Source organism: Vigna angularis, chromosome 2, assembly GCF_016808095.1.
Source record: "Vigna angularis cultivar LongXiaoDou No.4 chromosome 2, ASM1680809v1, whole genome shotgun sequence".
Classification (NCBI taxonomy): Eukaryota; Viridiplantae; Streptophyta; class Magnoliopsida; order Fabales; family Fabaceae; genus Vigna; species Vigna angularis.
The window spans coordinates 42,645,858-42,665,100 of record NC_068971.1 but is presented as its reverse complement, the minus strand read 5'-3'; the positions used below and the strand labels follow the sequence as shown (position 1 = coordinate 42,665,100).

General features: G+C 39.7%; 1 protein-coding gene across 1 annotated transcript; it reads left to right on the top strand.

Moving 5' to 3' along the window:
- The first annotated feature begins 10,948 nt into the window (after positions 1-10,948).
- LOC108323238 (pleiotropic drug resistance protein 1) lies at positions 10,949-18,426 on the top strand. Its single transcript, XM_017555628.2, has 24 exons — positions 10,949-11,256; positions 11,371-11,491; positions 11,581-11,669; positions 11,779-11,863; positions 11,976-12,135; positions 12,246-12,322; positions 12,906-12,959; positions 13,042-13,132; positions 13,220-13,521; positions 13,621-13,902; positions 13,990-14,306; positions 14,431-14,591; positions 14,678-14,781; positions 14,864-15,020; positions 15,100-15,225; positions 15,335-15,468; positions 15,543-15,875; positions 16,195-16,485; positions 16,570-16,653; positions 16,763-16,896; positions 17,052-17,279; positions 17,370-17,541; positions 17,692-17,946; positions 18,030-18,426. The coding sequence occupies exons 1-24, from the start codon at positions 10,949-10,951 to the stop codon at positions 18,294-18,296; spliced, it is 4,332 nt and encodes a 1,443-aa protein (XP_017411117.2). The 3' UTR covers positions 18,297-18,426.
- Positions 18,427-19,243: the final 817 nt, after the last annotated feature.

Sequence of the window (19,243 nt, the reverse complement as noted above, 5' to 3'; positions counted from 1 at the left end):
GATTACCATGCCATTGACCGAAGCACTGCAACAAATTCCTGCTTATGCGAAGTACATGAAGCAAATCCTCAGCAAGAAGAAATACTTAGATGAGGAAACAATTGAAGTACAGGGAAATTGCAGTGCCATCATGCAGAAGACTCTTCCTCCAAAATTTAAAGATCCAGGGAGTTTCACCATTCCATGCACTATTGGAAACCACGAGATAGGTAGAGCTCTCGTTGACTTGGGGGCTAGTATCAATCTGATACCCCTATCTATGCTTAAGAAGATTGGTGGTCTTGAAGTCAAGCCTACGAGAATGATGCTGCAGCTGGCGGATAGATCCATCAAGTATCCGTATGGTGTCGTGGAAGATGTGGTGGTCAAAATAGATAAACTCCAATTCCTAGTGGATTTTGTAGTTATGGACATAGAAGAAGATGTCGAGATACCACTCATACTTGGAAGACCTTTCATGAAGACAGTTAAGGTTGTCATTCATGTGGAAGAAGGAACAGTGAAATTGAAAGACCAAGATGAGGAGGTGACTTTCAACGTCTTTGGGGTTGAGCAGCAAAATCAGGAAAAAGAGACTAGTCTTGAAGCTACAGATGAACTTCTATCAATTACTAGTCTAACAGAGCAAGCTGCCAAGTTGGTCAAGAGGAGCTTCAGCTGTTTATCCCCAAGAGTAAAGGGAGAGGAAGAAGAAAAAGAAGAAGAACTAGTCCACCAAAATTCTGTGATAGAAAGTGTAACGCCCCAGCAACTCATAGGGACCATCGACTGCCCCCACAGATCACCACCAGGCTTTCCAGTGTGCTTTGTCCTCACTCGCACACTTTCTGGGAAAACTTTCCAGAAGGTCACCCATCCCAGAATTACTCCAAGCTAAGCACGCTTAACTATGGAGTAATTCTGGGATGGGTGACCTTCTGGAAAGTTTTCCCAGAAAGTGTGCGAGTGAGGACAAAGCACACTGGAAAGCCTGGTGGTGATCTGTGGGGGCAGTCGATGGTCCCTATGAGTTGCTGGGGCGTTACAGATGGTATCAGAGCCTAGCCTCTCCCAGTACGGTGTGGTTCGAGGACGAACCAGAGCGGAAGCTGGTGGGCATGTGACACCCGGGCACGGAGACGAGGGCGGGGAGTGACGCCGGTGCAAGAAGCATGGTGCAGGGGGCATAGACAAGGAGCGGCTCCTGGCAGCTTCGGGTGGAAGGGGTACATGGACGAATCGAACATACACCGGAATGAGAGGGATCTGGAGACTGTGTAGGTATGGGACTATACAGTTGAAGGATAGCTTAAAGGAATTGATTTGACTACTCATATCACCAAAATGCATTTACTTTTCGGTAGCCTGACTCATAAGAACTCCATGGTTAAGCGTGCTTAGCCTGGAGTAATTCTGGGATGGGTGACCTTCTGGGAAGTTTTCCCAGAAAGTGTGCGAGTGAGGACAAAGCACACTGGAAAGCCTGGTGGTGATCTGTGGGGGCAGTCGATGGTCCCTGCGAGTTGCCGGGACGTTACAGAAAGCGATGAGCCCAAACCTGGAAAACCAGTGAGATTCAAGAATAGGTTATGGGTCATCAAGAACATAAAGATAAATGGAGTGCTTGAGATAGAGGCTCCATATTCCAGGAGAGTCAAGGTGGTGACTAGGAAATTGCTGAGAGGATGTTGGTGTCATGACAAGAAGAAGCATTCCAACATCAAAAATCAAACTTGAGCTTAATGGTGTCAAGCTAATGACGTTAAACAAGCGCTTACTAGGAGGCAACCCAGCTTTCTACCCTTTTCTCTTGTTTGTTTTTAATTTTTGAGTGTTGTTTGATTGTTTGATTGTATGTTTTAATGTGTAGTGTGTTGTCTTTGTTTTGAACCATGCTTGTGTGAAGAACAACCAAGGTGAATTTTTGAGTTGATTGTTAGATTGTTGAAGGATATAGTGCATTGATGTGAATTAGAGATGTGAAACTGTTTTGGCTGTTTTCTGGGCTGTTTTAACATGTTTTCAAAGTGCCTTTCTTAAGCCAATAGCCAAAAATGTTGCCTAACTTGTGGAATTTCAAAACTTTGAAAGAATGACTTCAATTTTCAACTTGAGTGCTCCAATTCAATTCCTTGGGTTTTGAACAAGTTTGTTTAAAGATAATATATGATTCTGGAGCATCTCAAGTGATTTGAAGTTCAAATTCTCAAAAACCCGAGTTAGGTAGCTTAAAAAACCAGTTTCTGCATAATTCTGCAGAAACTCACACCCGGCGCCTCCTATACTAGAGGGCGCCTGGCGCCAGCTCGTCCAGCCTGACCATTCCTTCTCTGATTCTGCATTTGGCTGGGTCACAACACCACGCCGGGCGCCGCATGACCCATGTGGCGCCGGGCGCGACTTCTGCAGCAGATTTTTTCACTTAAGTCTGAGTTCAGAGTGGGCTTGGCCCATCAAATTCTTTTAACCCCACACTCACCCTAACACTCCTCTCAGTTCCGAAACTCCTCACACACACTATCACTCCTTCTAATTCTTCTCCACTTCACGGCCTCATCTATTTCTTCACTCTCCACCACCACACTCACTCCATTATCATAAATTTCCAGCACACACACCACATTGCTGCTGCCACCACCGTTTGGACCCCTTCATTCTTTCTTTGCTCACTCTCGGTCCATCTCCACCCAAGCACTCTCCCAATTCAAAAACCCACACACCAACCTAATCACATTCTCTGTGCATCAAGTAAGCTTTTCACTCTTTTCTATTGTTTATTCCTTCACAATGCTTAGCCTTGGTTGTTCATCATGTACATGGTTTGAATTTGACCTAGGGTAGTTTAATTTCAGTTCTATTAGAGTATTGTATGTGATAGCTGCTGGTTAGGATTCAACTTCTTGCTTTCATAGACAAATTCGAACACACACACACAATCACAGTGGCTGGAATGCAGAATCTGGGTTTGCCCCAATTCTGCATGTCGCGCCAGGCGCCTGCTGACTGATGCGGCGCCGGGCGCGACTCCCTCTGCCAAAGTTTAGAACTTTATTGTGGTGTGTCCTGCAGCTTTTGTTTGTTGTTTTAATGTTGTTTTTGATGAATTTTTGACTGAGCTGTGATTATATCTGAGTTTGACCTATATTAAAGTAGCAAAAGTGTGTTGATTCATGGAGTTTAGCTTGTGCCTTGGCTATTGATGATTTGTTTTCCCTGAGTTATGCATCATTACATCATCTAAACTTAATCTCATACACTCAAACTGAGCCAGCAGCTGAGAAGCCAAAAAAGCTTGAATCTGCATAAAATGTTGTCACGCCCGGCGCCTACTGACTTGTGCGGCGCCCGGCGTGACCACCCCTGACTGCGATCAGAATTTTTGTTGTTTTGCTGCTTTGGCTTCATTTCTTCAATGATCAGGGCTTGTCTTTGATATGTTTTGACTCTGTGGTTTGTGTGCATACCATTGAAAGCATTTGGTACATCATGATGTAAGCTAATGATGAATTTACTCATGAATCTAAACACATTTATCCTCTTGAACTCTACCTTATTTTGCAGCTATGGCTTCTTCATCTGGGTTTAAGCGAACCAAGACTACTGCTGGTCTTAGGGAAAACAAAAGGAAGGAGAAGATATATTCTGCTATCTTCTTAACCCCAGAACATAAGAAGCACTTCTCCAATGTTCAGAGCAGAAAACTCTTAATGGAGAGAAAAGTAACCCTCCTCCCTCAAGATGTGCCAGAATTCTCCAATGAGATTTTGGAGAGGCAATGGAGCTCCTTATGCACGTACCCAGAGCCCGCCAATATTGCAGTTGTCCAAGAGTTTTATGCCAATGCAAAATCCTTCTCTCCGGACTCAGAACCTTTCTGGAGTTATGTGCGTGGTCAGCGGATCTCATTTAGTGCTGAAGCTATTAATGAGTTCCTAAACACAGAGTGGGAAGATGATGATGAGCTATGCGGGTACGCCGAGCTGATGGCGACTGAGTTAGATCATGAAGAGATTGAACAGACCCTATGTATTGCAGGAGGATCATTTCAAAGAAATAGGCAGCAGCAACCTCTTCATATCAAGAGAGTGCACCTGCATTCTCTCAGCCGCCTATGGATGCCTCTGGTGCATTCCAACATTTCACCGTGCACGCATGTCTCTGACGTCACGGTCAACAGAGCGGTCATCCTTTATGCCATTCTCACTGGACGCTCTGTGAACTTGGGGAAGCTAATCGCAAATGAGATACGCAACTGTGCGAATTCCACAAAAGCTCCCCTTGGACATCCCTCTCTTATCACCCTTCTCTGTAAACAAGAAGGAGTGGACATCACTATTCCACCATTCGAGCATCCTAGGAGACCTATTGATATGGGGTATTATACCCAATTTTGTTTGGATGCAGATGATGGAGTTGCCAGTCCACCACCGAGATCGCCGAGGAGACATGCCAGACAGCGACCTATTCCCCGACGTCCTCCGCCACCACCATCACCTCCAGCTGATCCTTCACAGATGACAGACTCGAGCCTTGCATTGATTAATGCAAAATTGGAGGCGGTAAATCGGATTGGCCAGGCGCATGCAGAGATGATGAGGCATGTTTATGCAGCATCCCATCCAGGTTTCATGACATCGGATCAATACAGCGCCTTCGTTGCTTGGCCTGGGGACCAGTCCTTTCCTGCTGGGGGGGTAGACCTCAGGCTGGCACTGCTGCTATGGATGAGGATGACGATGACGACGAGGAGGAGGATAATGACGATGACGAGGTAGACAAGGACGAGGACTCAGACTGACTGATGGCCATCACAGCAGGAGTCGTTTTTTCTTTATTTTTTCTTCTGTTTTCAGTCTTTATTTTACGTTTAGGTTCTTAAACATCTTTTATGCATTTGGTTTGACAGTATGAGTTGATGTGTGAAAATCTGGTTGTTATGCTTTCTGTATGTGATTGAACGTGTGGAAATAGCTTATTTGATTGAGCATTGATTGTGATGTGTTCACTGAGTTATGCTAATGCTTGGGAAGTCGATTGCAGTCAAAATTCATGACATTGTGTTTAGCAGAGTATGGAATCGTAATTAACAGGGTGAGATTTAGTGCCTCATATTCTTTTGCTGTGTGATTGCTATCATGCTAGATCACAATTGACTTTGCCTGAGTTTCTATAATTTGAACTATCTACTTGCTTGTTGAATTTGATCAAGGCATTCTTTTCTCACCTTACATACACATTAGCCATTCAACCATAAATGTAAAAAGATCTTTCCTCTTTGTACCTTAAGCTTATTGAAAATTCCCTGAACCTTTTACCTTGAGCTGAATAGAACATGCATCTGCATTATAGCAGAATAATCTAAGTTTGGGGGGAAATGATGGTGTATTGAGAAAAAGACAAAGATGGAAAAGTAAGAAAAAGAGAAAAAGAAAAGTACTGAATGAAAAACAGTTGGGTGTAAGTTTGAAATTGGTTATGATACATGAGGAGCAAAGGAGAAACTTATATGCATGAAATGAATTAGGTAATTTCTCAGCTCAAGAACCGTTGATTTCCAGAAAAACCATGATTCTTTCTTAGCCCAACCACAACACAAGCCAATCAAAGTCCTTGTGACATCAACTTGCGTGTAAATTGTTTTGAATTGATTGAAACGAAAGGCAAAGTTAAATTGTGTGATAATATGATTGTAGAGTGAGCGTTATACACCCCTATACACCAGTGCATTAGAGTGAAACACTTTCCAGGTGAGGATTGATTTCATACATCAAGTGAAACACTCTGTCATGTTTGTTGATTTCTTTTGCACCCTTTGCATTGTGACCATAATTGTTGATAGGTGAACACCTCTATTGTGCTTGATTGATGACAGCTGTATATATCCATTATGTTCTTTCTATTAGATGCTAACGAAGGATTTTCACTTCTTGAACTTAAAGGATATCTCAAATTTGAAACCAATGCATTCAAGTGTTTGTTTTCTAGAATAGTTTACCTTTTGCTTGAGGACAAGCAAGGTTCTAAGTTTGGGGGAGTTGATAATGACCAATTTTACTTCATTATCCAACATCAAATTGATGGAATTTGTCAACTCTTCCTTTACTTTTAGTCTTGTTTAACTCAATTTCTTGTATTTGTATGTGATTACATTATAAGTTGTAATTAGCCCATTTGATGGCTAATCCCCATTCAAAGAAGCTGGGAGAAGATACTCACCAAAGAACATTGCCAAAACCCAAGAAAAGAGAGAAGAGTAGCTGAAAAGATGAAGAACCCAGGCTGCTGCAGAGAGTCACGCCGGGCGCCTACTGACCTAGGCGGCGCCGGGCGTGACAATGCTGACCGAGAGCGCGCCTGGCGCCTGTCTGTCGGGCCGCCGGGCGCCACTTTTGCTGATCTGGCAGAAACAGCTTATTTAGTTCTGGAACGCGAAGGGGTTTGCATCTTTGGCATCCCAGACACAAATTCTCTCAATTGGAGCGTCCAGAGGCGAGCTAGGAGCTGTGGGAACAGCCCTTCTTCATCCTTGGGTCCTCCTCCTTCTTCCATTTCCACCTTTGTTGTAAGATCAAGCTCTCCATTCATGGAGAGCTAGTTTCATTATTGTTGGGGATTGATGTAACCACGGATCTCTTATGTAAATTACAGTTGTTTTGAATGATTATATGCCTCTTTGATTAATTGTTAGTGTTTAATTCCTTTGCTTAAAGCTTGTATGATTGATTCAACCATTTCATGATTTTAGGGTTTGCTTGATATTGGGAAATATTGGGTGAATCTAGAACTGGATTAAACACCTAAAGGAAATTGTATCTAGGGATAGAACTAGGACCTTTGGTTGTCTTGAATCTCAATTCTTAAAGCAGATGAACTTGTTAGGTTTTCCAAGGGATTGGAGTTTAAGAAGTAAGTCTAGGCTCTCTCTACCAAGGGATTGGGTTTGAGTAAATTAGAAGATTGACATTGGCTAATTAATGAAGAGGAAGTGATTTTCTATACATAAGAGTGAAGTAGGTGAAATCATATCCCCAACAATACCATTCCATATCATTTCTAATCTTGCATTTCCTAAGTGTTTGCATTATCAAAGATCATTTTTACACTTCATGTTTTATCTTTAATTTAATTGCACTAAAACCACAAAAACATGGAATCATTCTTTAGTCTAAATTAGTTAGATATTATACGATTGTCTAGGACACGAGTCTCTTGGGAAACGATATCCGGTCTTACCGGTTTTATTACTTGAACGATTTGGTACACTTGCCAAAGTCACAACAGTACTCGAGCCTTGAGCGTACGTTTTCCCGAATGCAAGCCACATATTCCGTTGTAAAGTTCTCGCAGGACGTAATCTGCTTCTTCTGCTGACAAGCATTTTAACAACGGTGTTGTGTAGTCGTGTCTGTACAAATCGTCACCTAAACACAGAAAACGAGCAATGCATTTAGAGTCGGTTGTACTAACCTTTTCTCCTTGTTCTTGCTTCATCATTAGTTCTCGTACGCTCTGTCGCCAATCGACTTTGGGTGTTACTATATCAGTGGCAAAGGCTTCCACTACAGGTTTGTCGAGCGTCATCTTAATGACTGAAGACAGTTGTGTCTTCTCTTTTGAGTGAGTCAACTTAGACAGGAGATCCGCTCTGGCATTTTGTTCCCTAGGCACGTGGACAATGTTGACGTTGACAAAATCTTTGAGAAGGTTGCTAGCTTTATGGAAATAGCGCAACAGTTGATTATCTTTGACTTGGAAAGTTCCTTTCATATGATCGAGCACCAATTGAGAGTCCATTCGACACTCTAATCGAGCTATTGCTAATTCTTTGGCTAGAATCAAACCGACAATCAGAACTTCATATTCTGCTTGATTGTTGCTGGTTTGAAATCAAAATGTTATGGCTTGCTCAATGACAAGATCATTCGGTCCTTCCAGCACAACGTCAGCTCCTCCACCCCTTCTGTCTGAGGAGCCATCCACGTTAAGATACCATAGCAACTCTGAGCTATTAGGTATGGGTGTTAATTCGGCTACAAAATCTGCCAGATGTTGGCCCTTGACAGATCCCCGAGGTTCGAAGCGTAAACCGAACTCAGAAAGCTCAACAAACCACGAGACCATTCTACCTGCCAGGTCAGGCTTCCTGAGAATCTTGGCGATTGGATGATTTTTTCGTACCACCACTTGATGGCTCTAGAAATACGGTCGGAGACGGCGTGCCGCTGCTAGTAGAGCCAGAGCCACCTTTTCAATTTGGAGTACCTTTCTTCCGCCCCCTGTAACGTTCTGCTGACGAAATAGATCAACTTAAAAATTGGTGTCTCTTGGATAAGAGCAACACTTACAACATTGTTGGATGCAACTATGTATAGCTGCAAATCAGATCCAACTGCTGGTCGAGCCATGATGTGAGGACTGGTAAGGATATCCTTGACTGCCACGAAAGCTTTTTCGCATTGATCATCCTAGTGCTGGGTGACACCCTTCTTCATGTTCTTAAGGATGGGTCTGATATGCTCTGCCAATTTCAGAATGAAACGTGATAAAGCGGTCAGTTGACCAACTAGATGTTGCACCTCCTTCAAATTACTTGGGCTTTTCATTTCCAGGACAGCTCGACATTTATCCGAATTGGCTTCAATTCCCCTACAGGTTAGCATAAAGCCCAAAAACAAACTGATTACCTTAAAATCCGGTTAGTTGTCGTGATCCACGTTATTCTTAAAATCCAGTTAGTTGCCTGCGTAATCCGCGTTATTAACGTCAACTATTTTTGACTATTTCCTTTTTTGCTGGACTATTGGTCCAATTACTTAAATGTTGGGCTAATTGGCCCAATATCGTTTGACTGAATTGAGCGTCCGCTGAACCCGGTTTGGTCAGATTGATTGAGTGTCGCTTGACTTTTAACGTGCGCTGACTTGATTATCGTGGTTTGACGAGCGCTTAAAACTTTGGTTGAACCGACGAGCGTTTGATAGAGTTGACGAGCGTTTCTAGAGTAGGTAAAGCGATCGGTCTTGATTGATAACCGCTCACTTTGGATATCATACTATATATTGTCCATAGTCTATCCTTTTTATTTTTAGAAAATTTACTCTTTATAATTTTTTTACTGTCTAACCAATATTTCGTTTAAAGTTTAATTTGAATGTTCTATTATGATAAACTCAATCATGATATATTGTTTGAAACAATTATATACAATATATTTTAGGTTTAATAGGTTCGGAAGTCCCTATATTTGTGGGTTAGTTTCAATTGGGTCCTCTAATTTTAAAAGTGATCAATTGAATCCCTCTTTTGGTAAAATTGAATCAATAATGTCCTTGTCGTTAATCTTAGTAAACGGCGTTAAATTTTTAGCGAGGTGGCATGCTGAGGTGGCTTTTAATTAGCACGTGACACGTTGTGTGGAAACCTTCTCGCCTTCCCCTTCCTCTTTCCCGAAACCTTCTCCCCTTCCCCTTTCCCTTTCCCGAAACCTTCTCCCCTTCCCCTTTCCCTTTCCCTTTCCCGAAACCTTCTCCCATTCCCCTTCCCCTACCCCTTCCCCTACCCCTTCCCCTACCCCTACCCCTTCCCCTTCCCCTACCCCTTCCCCTTCCCCTTCCCCTTCCCCACCAACTCCAACTTCACCTCCATATTATTTTTATTTTTCTCAAATCACTCTCAGACATTATAACAAATAACACCAACATTGCATATATGCGATTCCAACATAAAAAGAAATTGAAAAAATAAAGAAGTTGCTGCAAATGTTTAGACTGGTCAGAAATATTGCTACAAAAAGAAAGGATAATAATAAAAAAAACTTTACAAAAAAAGTAAACACTTAATTATGCATAACAGAAGCACTCTTTTCCCAGAAGCTGCAGAACAAAACAAATAAAAAGAGCACAAAAAGAATAACAAGGAAGGAATTAGGGCTAAAAATGAATGGAGTGTGTGACCTTGTCGCGAACCCAGCCACCCGCGACATGGAGCTAAGATCAAAGTGGCGAAGAGTGGCAAGAAGCCTATCAAAGATGCTTCTCTCGGTATTAGGTATGTCGATTCTGTCACGAACCTGAACCGTAGACATTGATGCCCCACCGCAACTCCGAAACGACGACAGAGGACGAAGTAGAGGTTGAGGGGGTTGTGGAGGAGTGCGGCAGTAATGAGACGGCGAGCAACGATGAGAGATGTGGAGGCAAGGGAGGTGCGCTTGAAGGTTGGATTGAGGGATGGGCGTGAATGTAGATGTTGAAGAGGTGGGTGTGGGAGGGCGAGAAGAAAGTTTCCCAAATGGGAGAAGGTGAGGTTGGAGTTGGAGAGGAAGGGGAAGGGGAGAAGGTTTCGGGAAAGGGGAAGGGGAGAAGGTTTCCGCACAACCTGTCACGTGCTAATTAAAAGCCACCTCAGCATGCCACCTCGCTAAAAAGTTAACACTGTTTACTAAGATTAATGGCAAGGACATTATTGATTCAATTTTACCAAAACAAGGACTCAATTGATCACTTTCAAAATTGGAGGACCCAATTGAAACTAACCTACAAATATAGGGACTTCCGAACCTATTAAACCTATATTTTATTAAAAATATAATTAAATAACTTTAAATACATTCTTATTATAAAAACAATCAAATTTTTACTATTTAATTTTATAAAATAAAATACTTATATTAAATTATAATTTTATTTTTAAAAACTCAAATTAATATAACAAATATATTATAATTTTTTAAAAACCAGTGCCTGGTCCACATACTAGTATAGGAATAATAAAAAGACCACATTAAAACATGCATTAAACAATCCATTATCGACTAGTTTAGCATTGAAAAATGACTAAATAGTACGTTTGAAACTAAACTACTGAAAATTGACTCATTTTACCAAAATACAACCTTAAAAACTGAAACCAAAAGCGGTGGTTGCGGTAGTTAAGGTTGTATTTTGTTTTGTTTTTTTTGTCTGGTTGAATGGAAAGTGAGGGTAGTTTCAAGAATGCCAGTTCATCCATTTGGAGGGACAGTGATGCGGATATCTTCTCAAACTCATTCCACAGAGAGGATGATGAAGAGGCTCTCAAATGGGCTGCCATTCAGAAACTTCCCACCATTTCGCGTATGAGGAAAGCTTTGCTCACTTCATCCGAAGGGAGAGTGAATGAGATTGATGTGCACAAACTTGGGTTGCAAGAAAGGAGAATCTTGCTTGAAAGACTGGTGAGAAATGCTGAAGAGGATAATGAGAAGTTTTTGCTCAAGCTAAGGGAACGCATTGATAGGTGAGATTTTCATTCTCTTTTCTTTTTGATTAACGAAGATGTGTCTTTGATCGAATTGAACTCAAGGATGGTTCTTCTCCTCCTATTTTTCTTCTTTGGGTTCGATGATATCAGAGTTGGAATTGATCTTCCTGCTATAGAGGTTCGGTTTGAGAACTTGAATGTCCTAGCAGAAGCTCGTGTAGGAAATAGAGCTTTGCCTACCTTCACTAACTTAATGGTTAATATTGTGGAGGTGAGTATTGCTACCAGCTTTCGTATATATACATGACCTTACAAGGAGTTCTAACTTGTTAATTTGGTTTCACTTTTTCTCGTTAAAAGGGTCTGTTGAACTCTCTTTGTATTCTACGAAGTAGCAAACAACATATACGTATTCTCCAGGATGTTAGTGGAATAATAAAGCCTGGCAGGTAACAGTGAAAGTGGTGTTCTATATAACTATTGGTAGACTAGATCTGTATACCGTAATTGGCTAGCCTCTTCGGAACCAATATAATGTTTCCATTTCCTCCTGTTCAGAATGACATTACTTTTGGGCCCTCCAAGTTCCGGAAAAACCACACTATTGTTGGCCTTGGCAGCAAGACTTGATCCAAAGTTAAAGGTTGGGACATCAAACAAAATGAATTTGTTTGTTCGAAAGCTATTTTCATGTGTTTTTTCTCTTTATTTTTAATCCTGTATCTCTATGTAATATAGTATGGTTTCTTGGTCAGTTTTCTGGAAAGGTGACTTATAACGGTCATGGGATGGATGAGTTTGTACCCCAAAGAACTGCAGCATATGTCAATCAAAATGATCTTCACATTGCAGAGTTGACTGTCAGAGAAACCTTGGCCTTCTCAGCAAGAGTTCAAGGAGTTGGAACTCGTTATGGTTAGTCTGCCCATAATGACTTCTGTTTAAATTCAATGTTGAAAACACATGCTAACATTGTCCGTGAAATTTAAGGTTTGATAATCTGTAAAAACTATGGCTTTATGCAGATTTGCTTGCAGAATTGTCCAGAAGAGAAAAGCAGGCAAATATCATGCCTGATCCAGATATTGATGTCTACATGAAGGTAACAGAGTCCGTCACGAATGTGTTTTTTCCCATTTGCCTTTTTGTATTTCTGATTACTGATAACCGTTCAAACCAAAGAGAGGAAAGTATAACAGCTTACAGCTTAGCAATTGTACTATTATAGCTGTTCAACTTCTTGCTATTGATTGCTAAATTTCTCATCCAGAAGAATTTTCTTTTGAAGAAAACGTAAGTGATAAATTAGATGTACGAAAAGCAAAACAGAGAAGTGGCTAATAATTTCAGTTACCATTAGAAATAATGTGGAGGTAAAGAGAGTAGAAAAGAATGAACACAGATTTCACGTAGAAAACTCTTCACAGAAAGTAAATTACGGGCAGAGGATAAACAGTTCACTATGTTGAAAATTAACTATATTATTGCATATAAAAGTTCTAGCACAAGAGCATACTCAACTATTTCATCACCAAATTGGTTGCACCTCCAAGCTTTTGGGCCAGGCCAAAAATTAGGGGCACCAACTCCAACAGTTGCCATCTCCATTAGTTATAGTTGAAACAAAAGTTTCTTTTTTTCCATACAGATATTAAGTGGTTCTCCTTTTGACTCTTAATACTCAGGCTGTAGCAACTGAAGGCCAGAAGGCAAATTTGATAACAGATTACATCCTAAGGGTATAAATATTTTTTCTAAAGCTTCTCCAATTATCATGATTCATTATGATATTTTCTTTTAGTGACTCATTTCTATTTGCAGATTTTAGGACTTGAAATCTGTGCTGATATTGTTGTGGGAAATTCAATGTTAAGGGGAATCTCTGGTGGACAAAAGAAACGCCTTACAACAGGTACAATAACGAAGTGTATTAACTTTGCACTACTCAATAAAATGAATCTATGTGAGAAATTTAATAATTATAAACTTGTAAATGCAGGAGAGATGCTGGTTGGACCAGCTAAAGCTCTATTCATGGATGAAATATCTACTGGTCTGGATAGCTCAACCACCTTCCAGATTGTGAACTCACTCAAGCAATCTGTTCACATTCTCAAAGGAACCACAGTGATCTCACTCTTGCAGCCAGCGCCGGAGACTTACAATCTTTTTGATGACATTATTCTACTCTCTGATAGTCATATAGTGTACCAGGGTCCACGCGAATATGTGCTTGAATTTTTCGAATCAATGGGTTTTCAATGTCCTGAGAGGAAAGGTGTGGCAGATTTTTTGCAAGAAGTAAGTGTCCTTGTGTATTGTCTCAACAATGTCAATTGTCTGCAAAAGTAAAAGAGAATTTTATAAATTTAATTTTGGCCATTGATTACTATGCTATAGGTAACGTCAAGGAAAGATCAAGAACAGTATTGGGCACACAAAGATCAACCTTATAGATTTATCACAGCCAAAGAGTTCTCAGAGGCACTCAAGTCATTTCATGTTGGGAGAAGCCTTCGTGAAGAACTTGATAGTGAATTTGACAAGTCTAAGAGTCACCCAGCTGCTTTGACAACCAAAAAGTTTGGAGTGGGGAAATGGGAACTGTTAAAAGCTTGCTTATCAAGAGAATATTTACTTATCAAACGCAATTCGTTTGTTTACATCTTCAGGCTGAGCCAAGTAGGTTCTGAAATTAGAATGGTAAATTCTATTGTCTTGTCATCTAAAGCTTTTATTATCTTACTGATAGCTCCCCCCTCCTTTTAGCTTGCTGTAATGGCACTTATTACCATGACCATCTTTCTCCGGACTGAGATGCACAGAGACTCAGTGGCTGATGGCGGGATATATGTGGGTGCATTGTTCTATTGCCTTGTTGTGGTTATGTTCAATGGGCTTGCTGAACTTTCCATGGCCGTTTTAAGGCTTCCTGTTTTCTACAAGCAAAGGGATAATCTGTTTTTTCCTTCATGGGCATATGCTCTTCCTGCATGGATCCTAAAAATCCCTATGACTTTTGTGGAAGTTGCTGTTTGGCTATTCCTAACCTACTATGTCATTGGATTTGATCCAAATATAGGAAGGTAAAAAGAAGTTTGTTTTTACACATACACTCTGCAAGCATGTTCGTTGATCTTTTCTAGTCTCATTTTCTACTTGAACCTTGCAAATAAAAAATGACATGCATTTTATGTCTACATAATGCAGGTTTTTTAGACAATACCTTGTTCTTTTACTAGTGGACCAGATGGCTTCCGCATTGTTCCGATTTATTGCAGGAATTGGGAGGGAATTGAAAGTAGCTTTAACTATTGGGTCATTTACACTAACTGTCCTTTTTGCTATGAGTGGTTTTATCTTATCAAAAGGTACCATGGATACAGAATAGACCAATGCCATACTTTCCATTATGTTCTACACTAACAATGCACTTTTGTTCTCTTTATGCCCCCAGACAACATAAAAAAATGGTGGCTATTGGGCTTCTGGATATCACCTATGATGTATGGACAGAATGCTTTGGTAAATAATGAGTTCCTTGCAGAGAGATGGGGACATGTAAGTTTTTAAATAATATATACTTGTATGTCTTCTTCATTATATAAATAGCCTGATATTTGAACATAATTTCTTATGATAGGTTCTACCAAACTCCACGGAGCCTCTTGGAATCGAAGTTTTGAAATCACGGGGATTCTTCGTTCAATCGTATTGGTTTTGGATAGGCGTTGCGGTTTTGATTGGATACACATTACTTTTCAACTTTGGCTACATCCTTGCTCTTACGTATTTGAGCAGTGAGGATCTTCAACTTAAATATACAATAAACCATATAAGGTAAATCTATCTATTAATGTGATAAAATTGATTTTGCAGCACCTGGGAAGCAACATGCTTTTATATCCGAAGAACCTGAAAACAATGAGCAAAATGGTGGTAGTAATAAAGGAACTGATGTGATGAGATCCATAAAATATAACGTTACCGAACACTCAACTAAAGGTACTTCTTCTCTTAACAACAGATAACATAGTCAAGTCTAGATTTGTATTAGTTCATTTTCAATCCACATTACGTCTAATGGATAACGCTGGAACTACTTCGATCACAGTGAGAAAGGGCGAAAGTATATGTGGAAATACACCTTCTCATACTTTACCCACTGGAAATAGAGGAATTGTTCTTCCTTTTGAATCACATTCTATCACCTTTGATGAAGTAACATATGCTGTGGACATGCCACAGGTAATTTAGAAACAAAACAAACCATTTGAAAACTCTTGCATTTACTGTGATTAAAAATTATCAAACACTTGCAGGAAATGAGGAACCAAGGAGTTGTTGAGAATAAATTGGTTCTTTTGAAGGGTGTCAGTGGATCCTTCAGGCCAGGTGTTCTCACTGCTCTAATGGGTGTCACTGGAGCAGGCAAAACAACTCTGATGGATGTTCTTGCTGGTAGAAAAACTGGAGGATATGTTGGAGGAAACATCACAATCTCCGGGTATAAGAAGAAGCAAGAAACATTTGCAAGAATTGCAGGATACTGCGAGCAAAACGACATCCACTCTCCTCATGTCACTGTTTATGAATCCTTAGTTTATTCAGCTTGGCTCCGATTGTCTCCAGACATCAATGCTCAAACCAGAAAGGTTGGTGTCTAAATGTTATGCCTTTTACTGTCTTTGAGGCTTATTCATTCTAGTTTAACCATTTCCGTCATGCTGCATTCTTGTCTAATCTGACTTATTGAAACAATCTAGTACTATTGCCTTTTCTGGATTGAGTTGTGACAAGCCCATACATTGAAGTTTGGAAGTAAATTTTCTCAGTAATTTGTAAGCGCCAAAACTGGAATAATTAATATTCATGATTGGAAGTATTATGTCATAAATAACAAAGGAAACAAGATTATGAGTGTCACAAAAAAAAGACCAATTCGATGTTTGACACTGACTAATGTGGTTGCAGATGTTCATTGAGGAAGTCATGGAACTTGTGGAATTGAAACAACTAAGGCACGCAATAGTCGGATTGCCAGGTGTTAATGGTCTCTCAATAGAGCAACGTAAAAGGTTGACAATTGCGGTTGAACTTGTGGCAAATCCTTCCATAATATTCATGGATGAGCCAACCTCTGGGCTAGATGCAAGAGCAGCAGCTATTGTCATGAGAACGGTTAGAAACACTGTAGACACTGGAAGAACAGTTGTTTGTACCATCCATCAGCCTAGCATAGACATATTTGAATCATTTGATGAGGTGAAAAACAGAACCAGTTCAGCAAATTTATTTTGCTCTCTTCCATAACCATGTTTCTAACCTTTTTGTCACAACAAAATGCAGCTTTTGCTGATGAAACAAGGAGGGCAAGAGATATATGCGGGCCCACTTGGACATCGTTCTTCTAATTTGATTAGTTACTTTGAGGTAAAAGTAGAAATACTATGAAAATAAGGGATACTGAACTCATGTTTTGCTTCAAATCGTTATCTTCATGCAAAAGTTTCACTCTTGTCGTGCTTTTTTTATTCTGAAGGAAATCCAAGGTATCAGTAAGATTAAAGATGGCTATAATCCAGCAACATGGATGTTGGAAGTCACAAGTTCAGCAAAAGAATTGGAATTGGGGATTGATTTTGCCGATGTGTACAAAAATTCAGAGTTATACAGGTATTTCCAGTTGTATAGTCCAATAAAGCTCGAAAGTAATATGATAGAAAGCACTTAAGGCCTAAAAGTTCAATAATCTTTTGTTTATTATTAGAACTATTTTCTGTTCAGAGGTAGAATGGTTGCTAATATATGGTCTTTGGCATTTGCCTCAGGAGAACCAAAGCACTTGTTAAAGAATTGAGTACTCCATCTCCTGGTTCGAAAGACCTTTATTTTCCTTCACAGTACTCAACTTCCATCTTCACCCAATGCATGGCTTGCTTGTGGAAACAACATTGGTCTTACTGGCGCAATGCTCAATACACTGCCCTAAGATTTCTATACACAACTACTGTAGCTGTTTTGCTTGGGAGCATGTTTTGGAACCTTGGCTCCAAAATGTAAAATCAAACAAGAAACTTGGACATGTCAATCTCATTTCTTTTGTTGCTGTTTGACCAAACATGAAATTTCCCTATCAATTATTGCAGTGAAAGGCAACAAGATCTTTTCAATTCAATGGGCTCCATGTATGCTGCTGTGCTCCTTCTTGGTATTAAAAATTCTAATTCAGTGCAACCAGTAGTTGCTGTTGAGCGGACAGTCTTTTATAGGGAAAGAGCAGCTGGAATGTATTCAGCTTTTCCATATGCTTTTGCTCAGGCAAGCAATTCCACCTTTTGAATACATCTCTTTTATTTCAGTATTAGATATCATCCTAAATCACAATATTCCCAACACTTGATATAGAAAGTAAATGAAAAATAATTTACCTCTGCATTTCTTTCTTTCTAATCTATATTTCTGTTGCAGGTTGTGATTGAGCTCCCATATGTACTTGGACAGGCTGCAGTCTATAGCATTATAATTTATGCAATGATTGGTTATGAATGGAGTGTGGCTAAATTTTTCTGGTTTCTATTCTTCATGTACTTTTCCTTCCTGTACTTCACCTACTATGGAATGATGGCAGTGGCAATGACCCCAAACCAACACATCTCCACTATAATTTCTGCTGGGTTTTATTCAGTGTGGAATATCTTCTCAGGATTCATAGTTCCACGGCCAGTAAGTTTCTTCCTCCTTTCATATTTATAAGCATAGAAGGTAGAAAATTTATTATATTATTCATTTTTGGCATGGTCTAACAGAGGATCCCAGTATGGTGGAGGTGGTACAGTTGGGCAAATCCAATTTCTTGGAGTTTGTATGGATTGGTGGCTTCACAATACGGAGATATAAAGCAAACCATTGAATCCAGTGCTGGGACAACAACAGTGGAAGGCTTTGTGAGAAGTTACTTTGCTTTCAGGCATGATTTTCTTGGAGTGGTTGCTGCTGTGATGGTTGCATTCGCAGTAGTTTTTGCATTGGTCTTTGCTGTATCAGTGAAGATGTTTAATTTCCAGCGGCGTTAGGAAACCATTCCAGTATTTTGTATAGAAATGTTGAATGTAACATTTGTAAGAAAATATCATAGTTTAGTGTATTTAATATTTTCTAAAAGTATTTAAAATTTAAATGTGAACATAAATTTTATATCGAATAAAATAAAAATATTAAATAGCATATAATAAAAAAAATATTTTTTAAGATTTTGAGTCGAAATGGTGTCAATATTATAAATATTATATATGAATTTAGATTTATGTCTTCGTGTTGTAAGGTTATGTCTTCGTGTTGTAAGGTGATGTTATGATCCATTTTTCATTTCTTTTCTTTTCTGTCACTTTATCTCTCACCAACCATTATAACAAGAAGTTCCTCTGTGTCTTTTCTGTTCAACCAGAATCACCTTAAGCTTCTCGATTCATTTTTCTCTTGCTTTTGTTCTTACTCGGAAGAACTTGTTGGTGGCAGCCTCTAAACACGGTAGATCTACAATTTGTTCTCTGTTGGCATAAACACACCAAGATGTCAAAAAATTATATGGAAATGGAAGAAGGAAAAAGGAAAAGGAAAACATAAAAAAAAAACGGGAGGAAAGAGAAAAAATCACTATGGATGAAAAAAGAAACCTAAGGAGGGGATGGAGAGTTTTCCAACACTCTAAATCGTCTCTAAAAGTCTTTTCTAAGTAGCCTAGGTGATAATATTAGTGTAAAAATGATGAAAATCCAAAATTGCTGTGAAAACATGATTAAATATTGACTTTTGTGTACATTGATAGCATACATTGATTCCCCTGTTACTTAAAAGAGTTTCTCCTTACACCACCACACCATTTTCCCTACACCACTTTAATTTTTCTTAATTCCAAAAGTAACCTTAGTTAAATATTTACTTTTATCTTACTTTTTCTTCAAACCTAATCTCTTTCCCTTTTCACTCTACTACGGCAGCACACCCCAATCCCACATTGCAT

Coding starts and splice junctions, on each gene's coding strand:
- LOC108323238 (XM_017555628.2), top strand. CDS start 10,949: ATGGAAAGTGAGGGTAGTTTCAAGAATGCCAGTTCATCCATTTGGAGG. Junction 12,323..12,905: donor ATATTGATGTCTACATGAAG/GTAACAGAGTCC, acceptor CTTAATACTCAG/GCTGTAGCAACTGAAGGCCA. Junction 15,876..16,194: donor TCAATGCTCAAACCAGAAAG/GTTGGTGTCTAA, acceptor ATGTGGTTGCAG/ATGTTCATTGAGGAAGTCAT.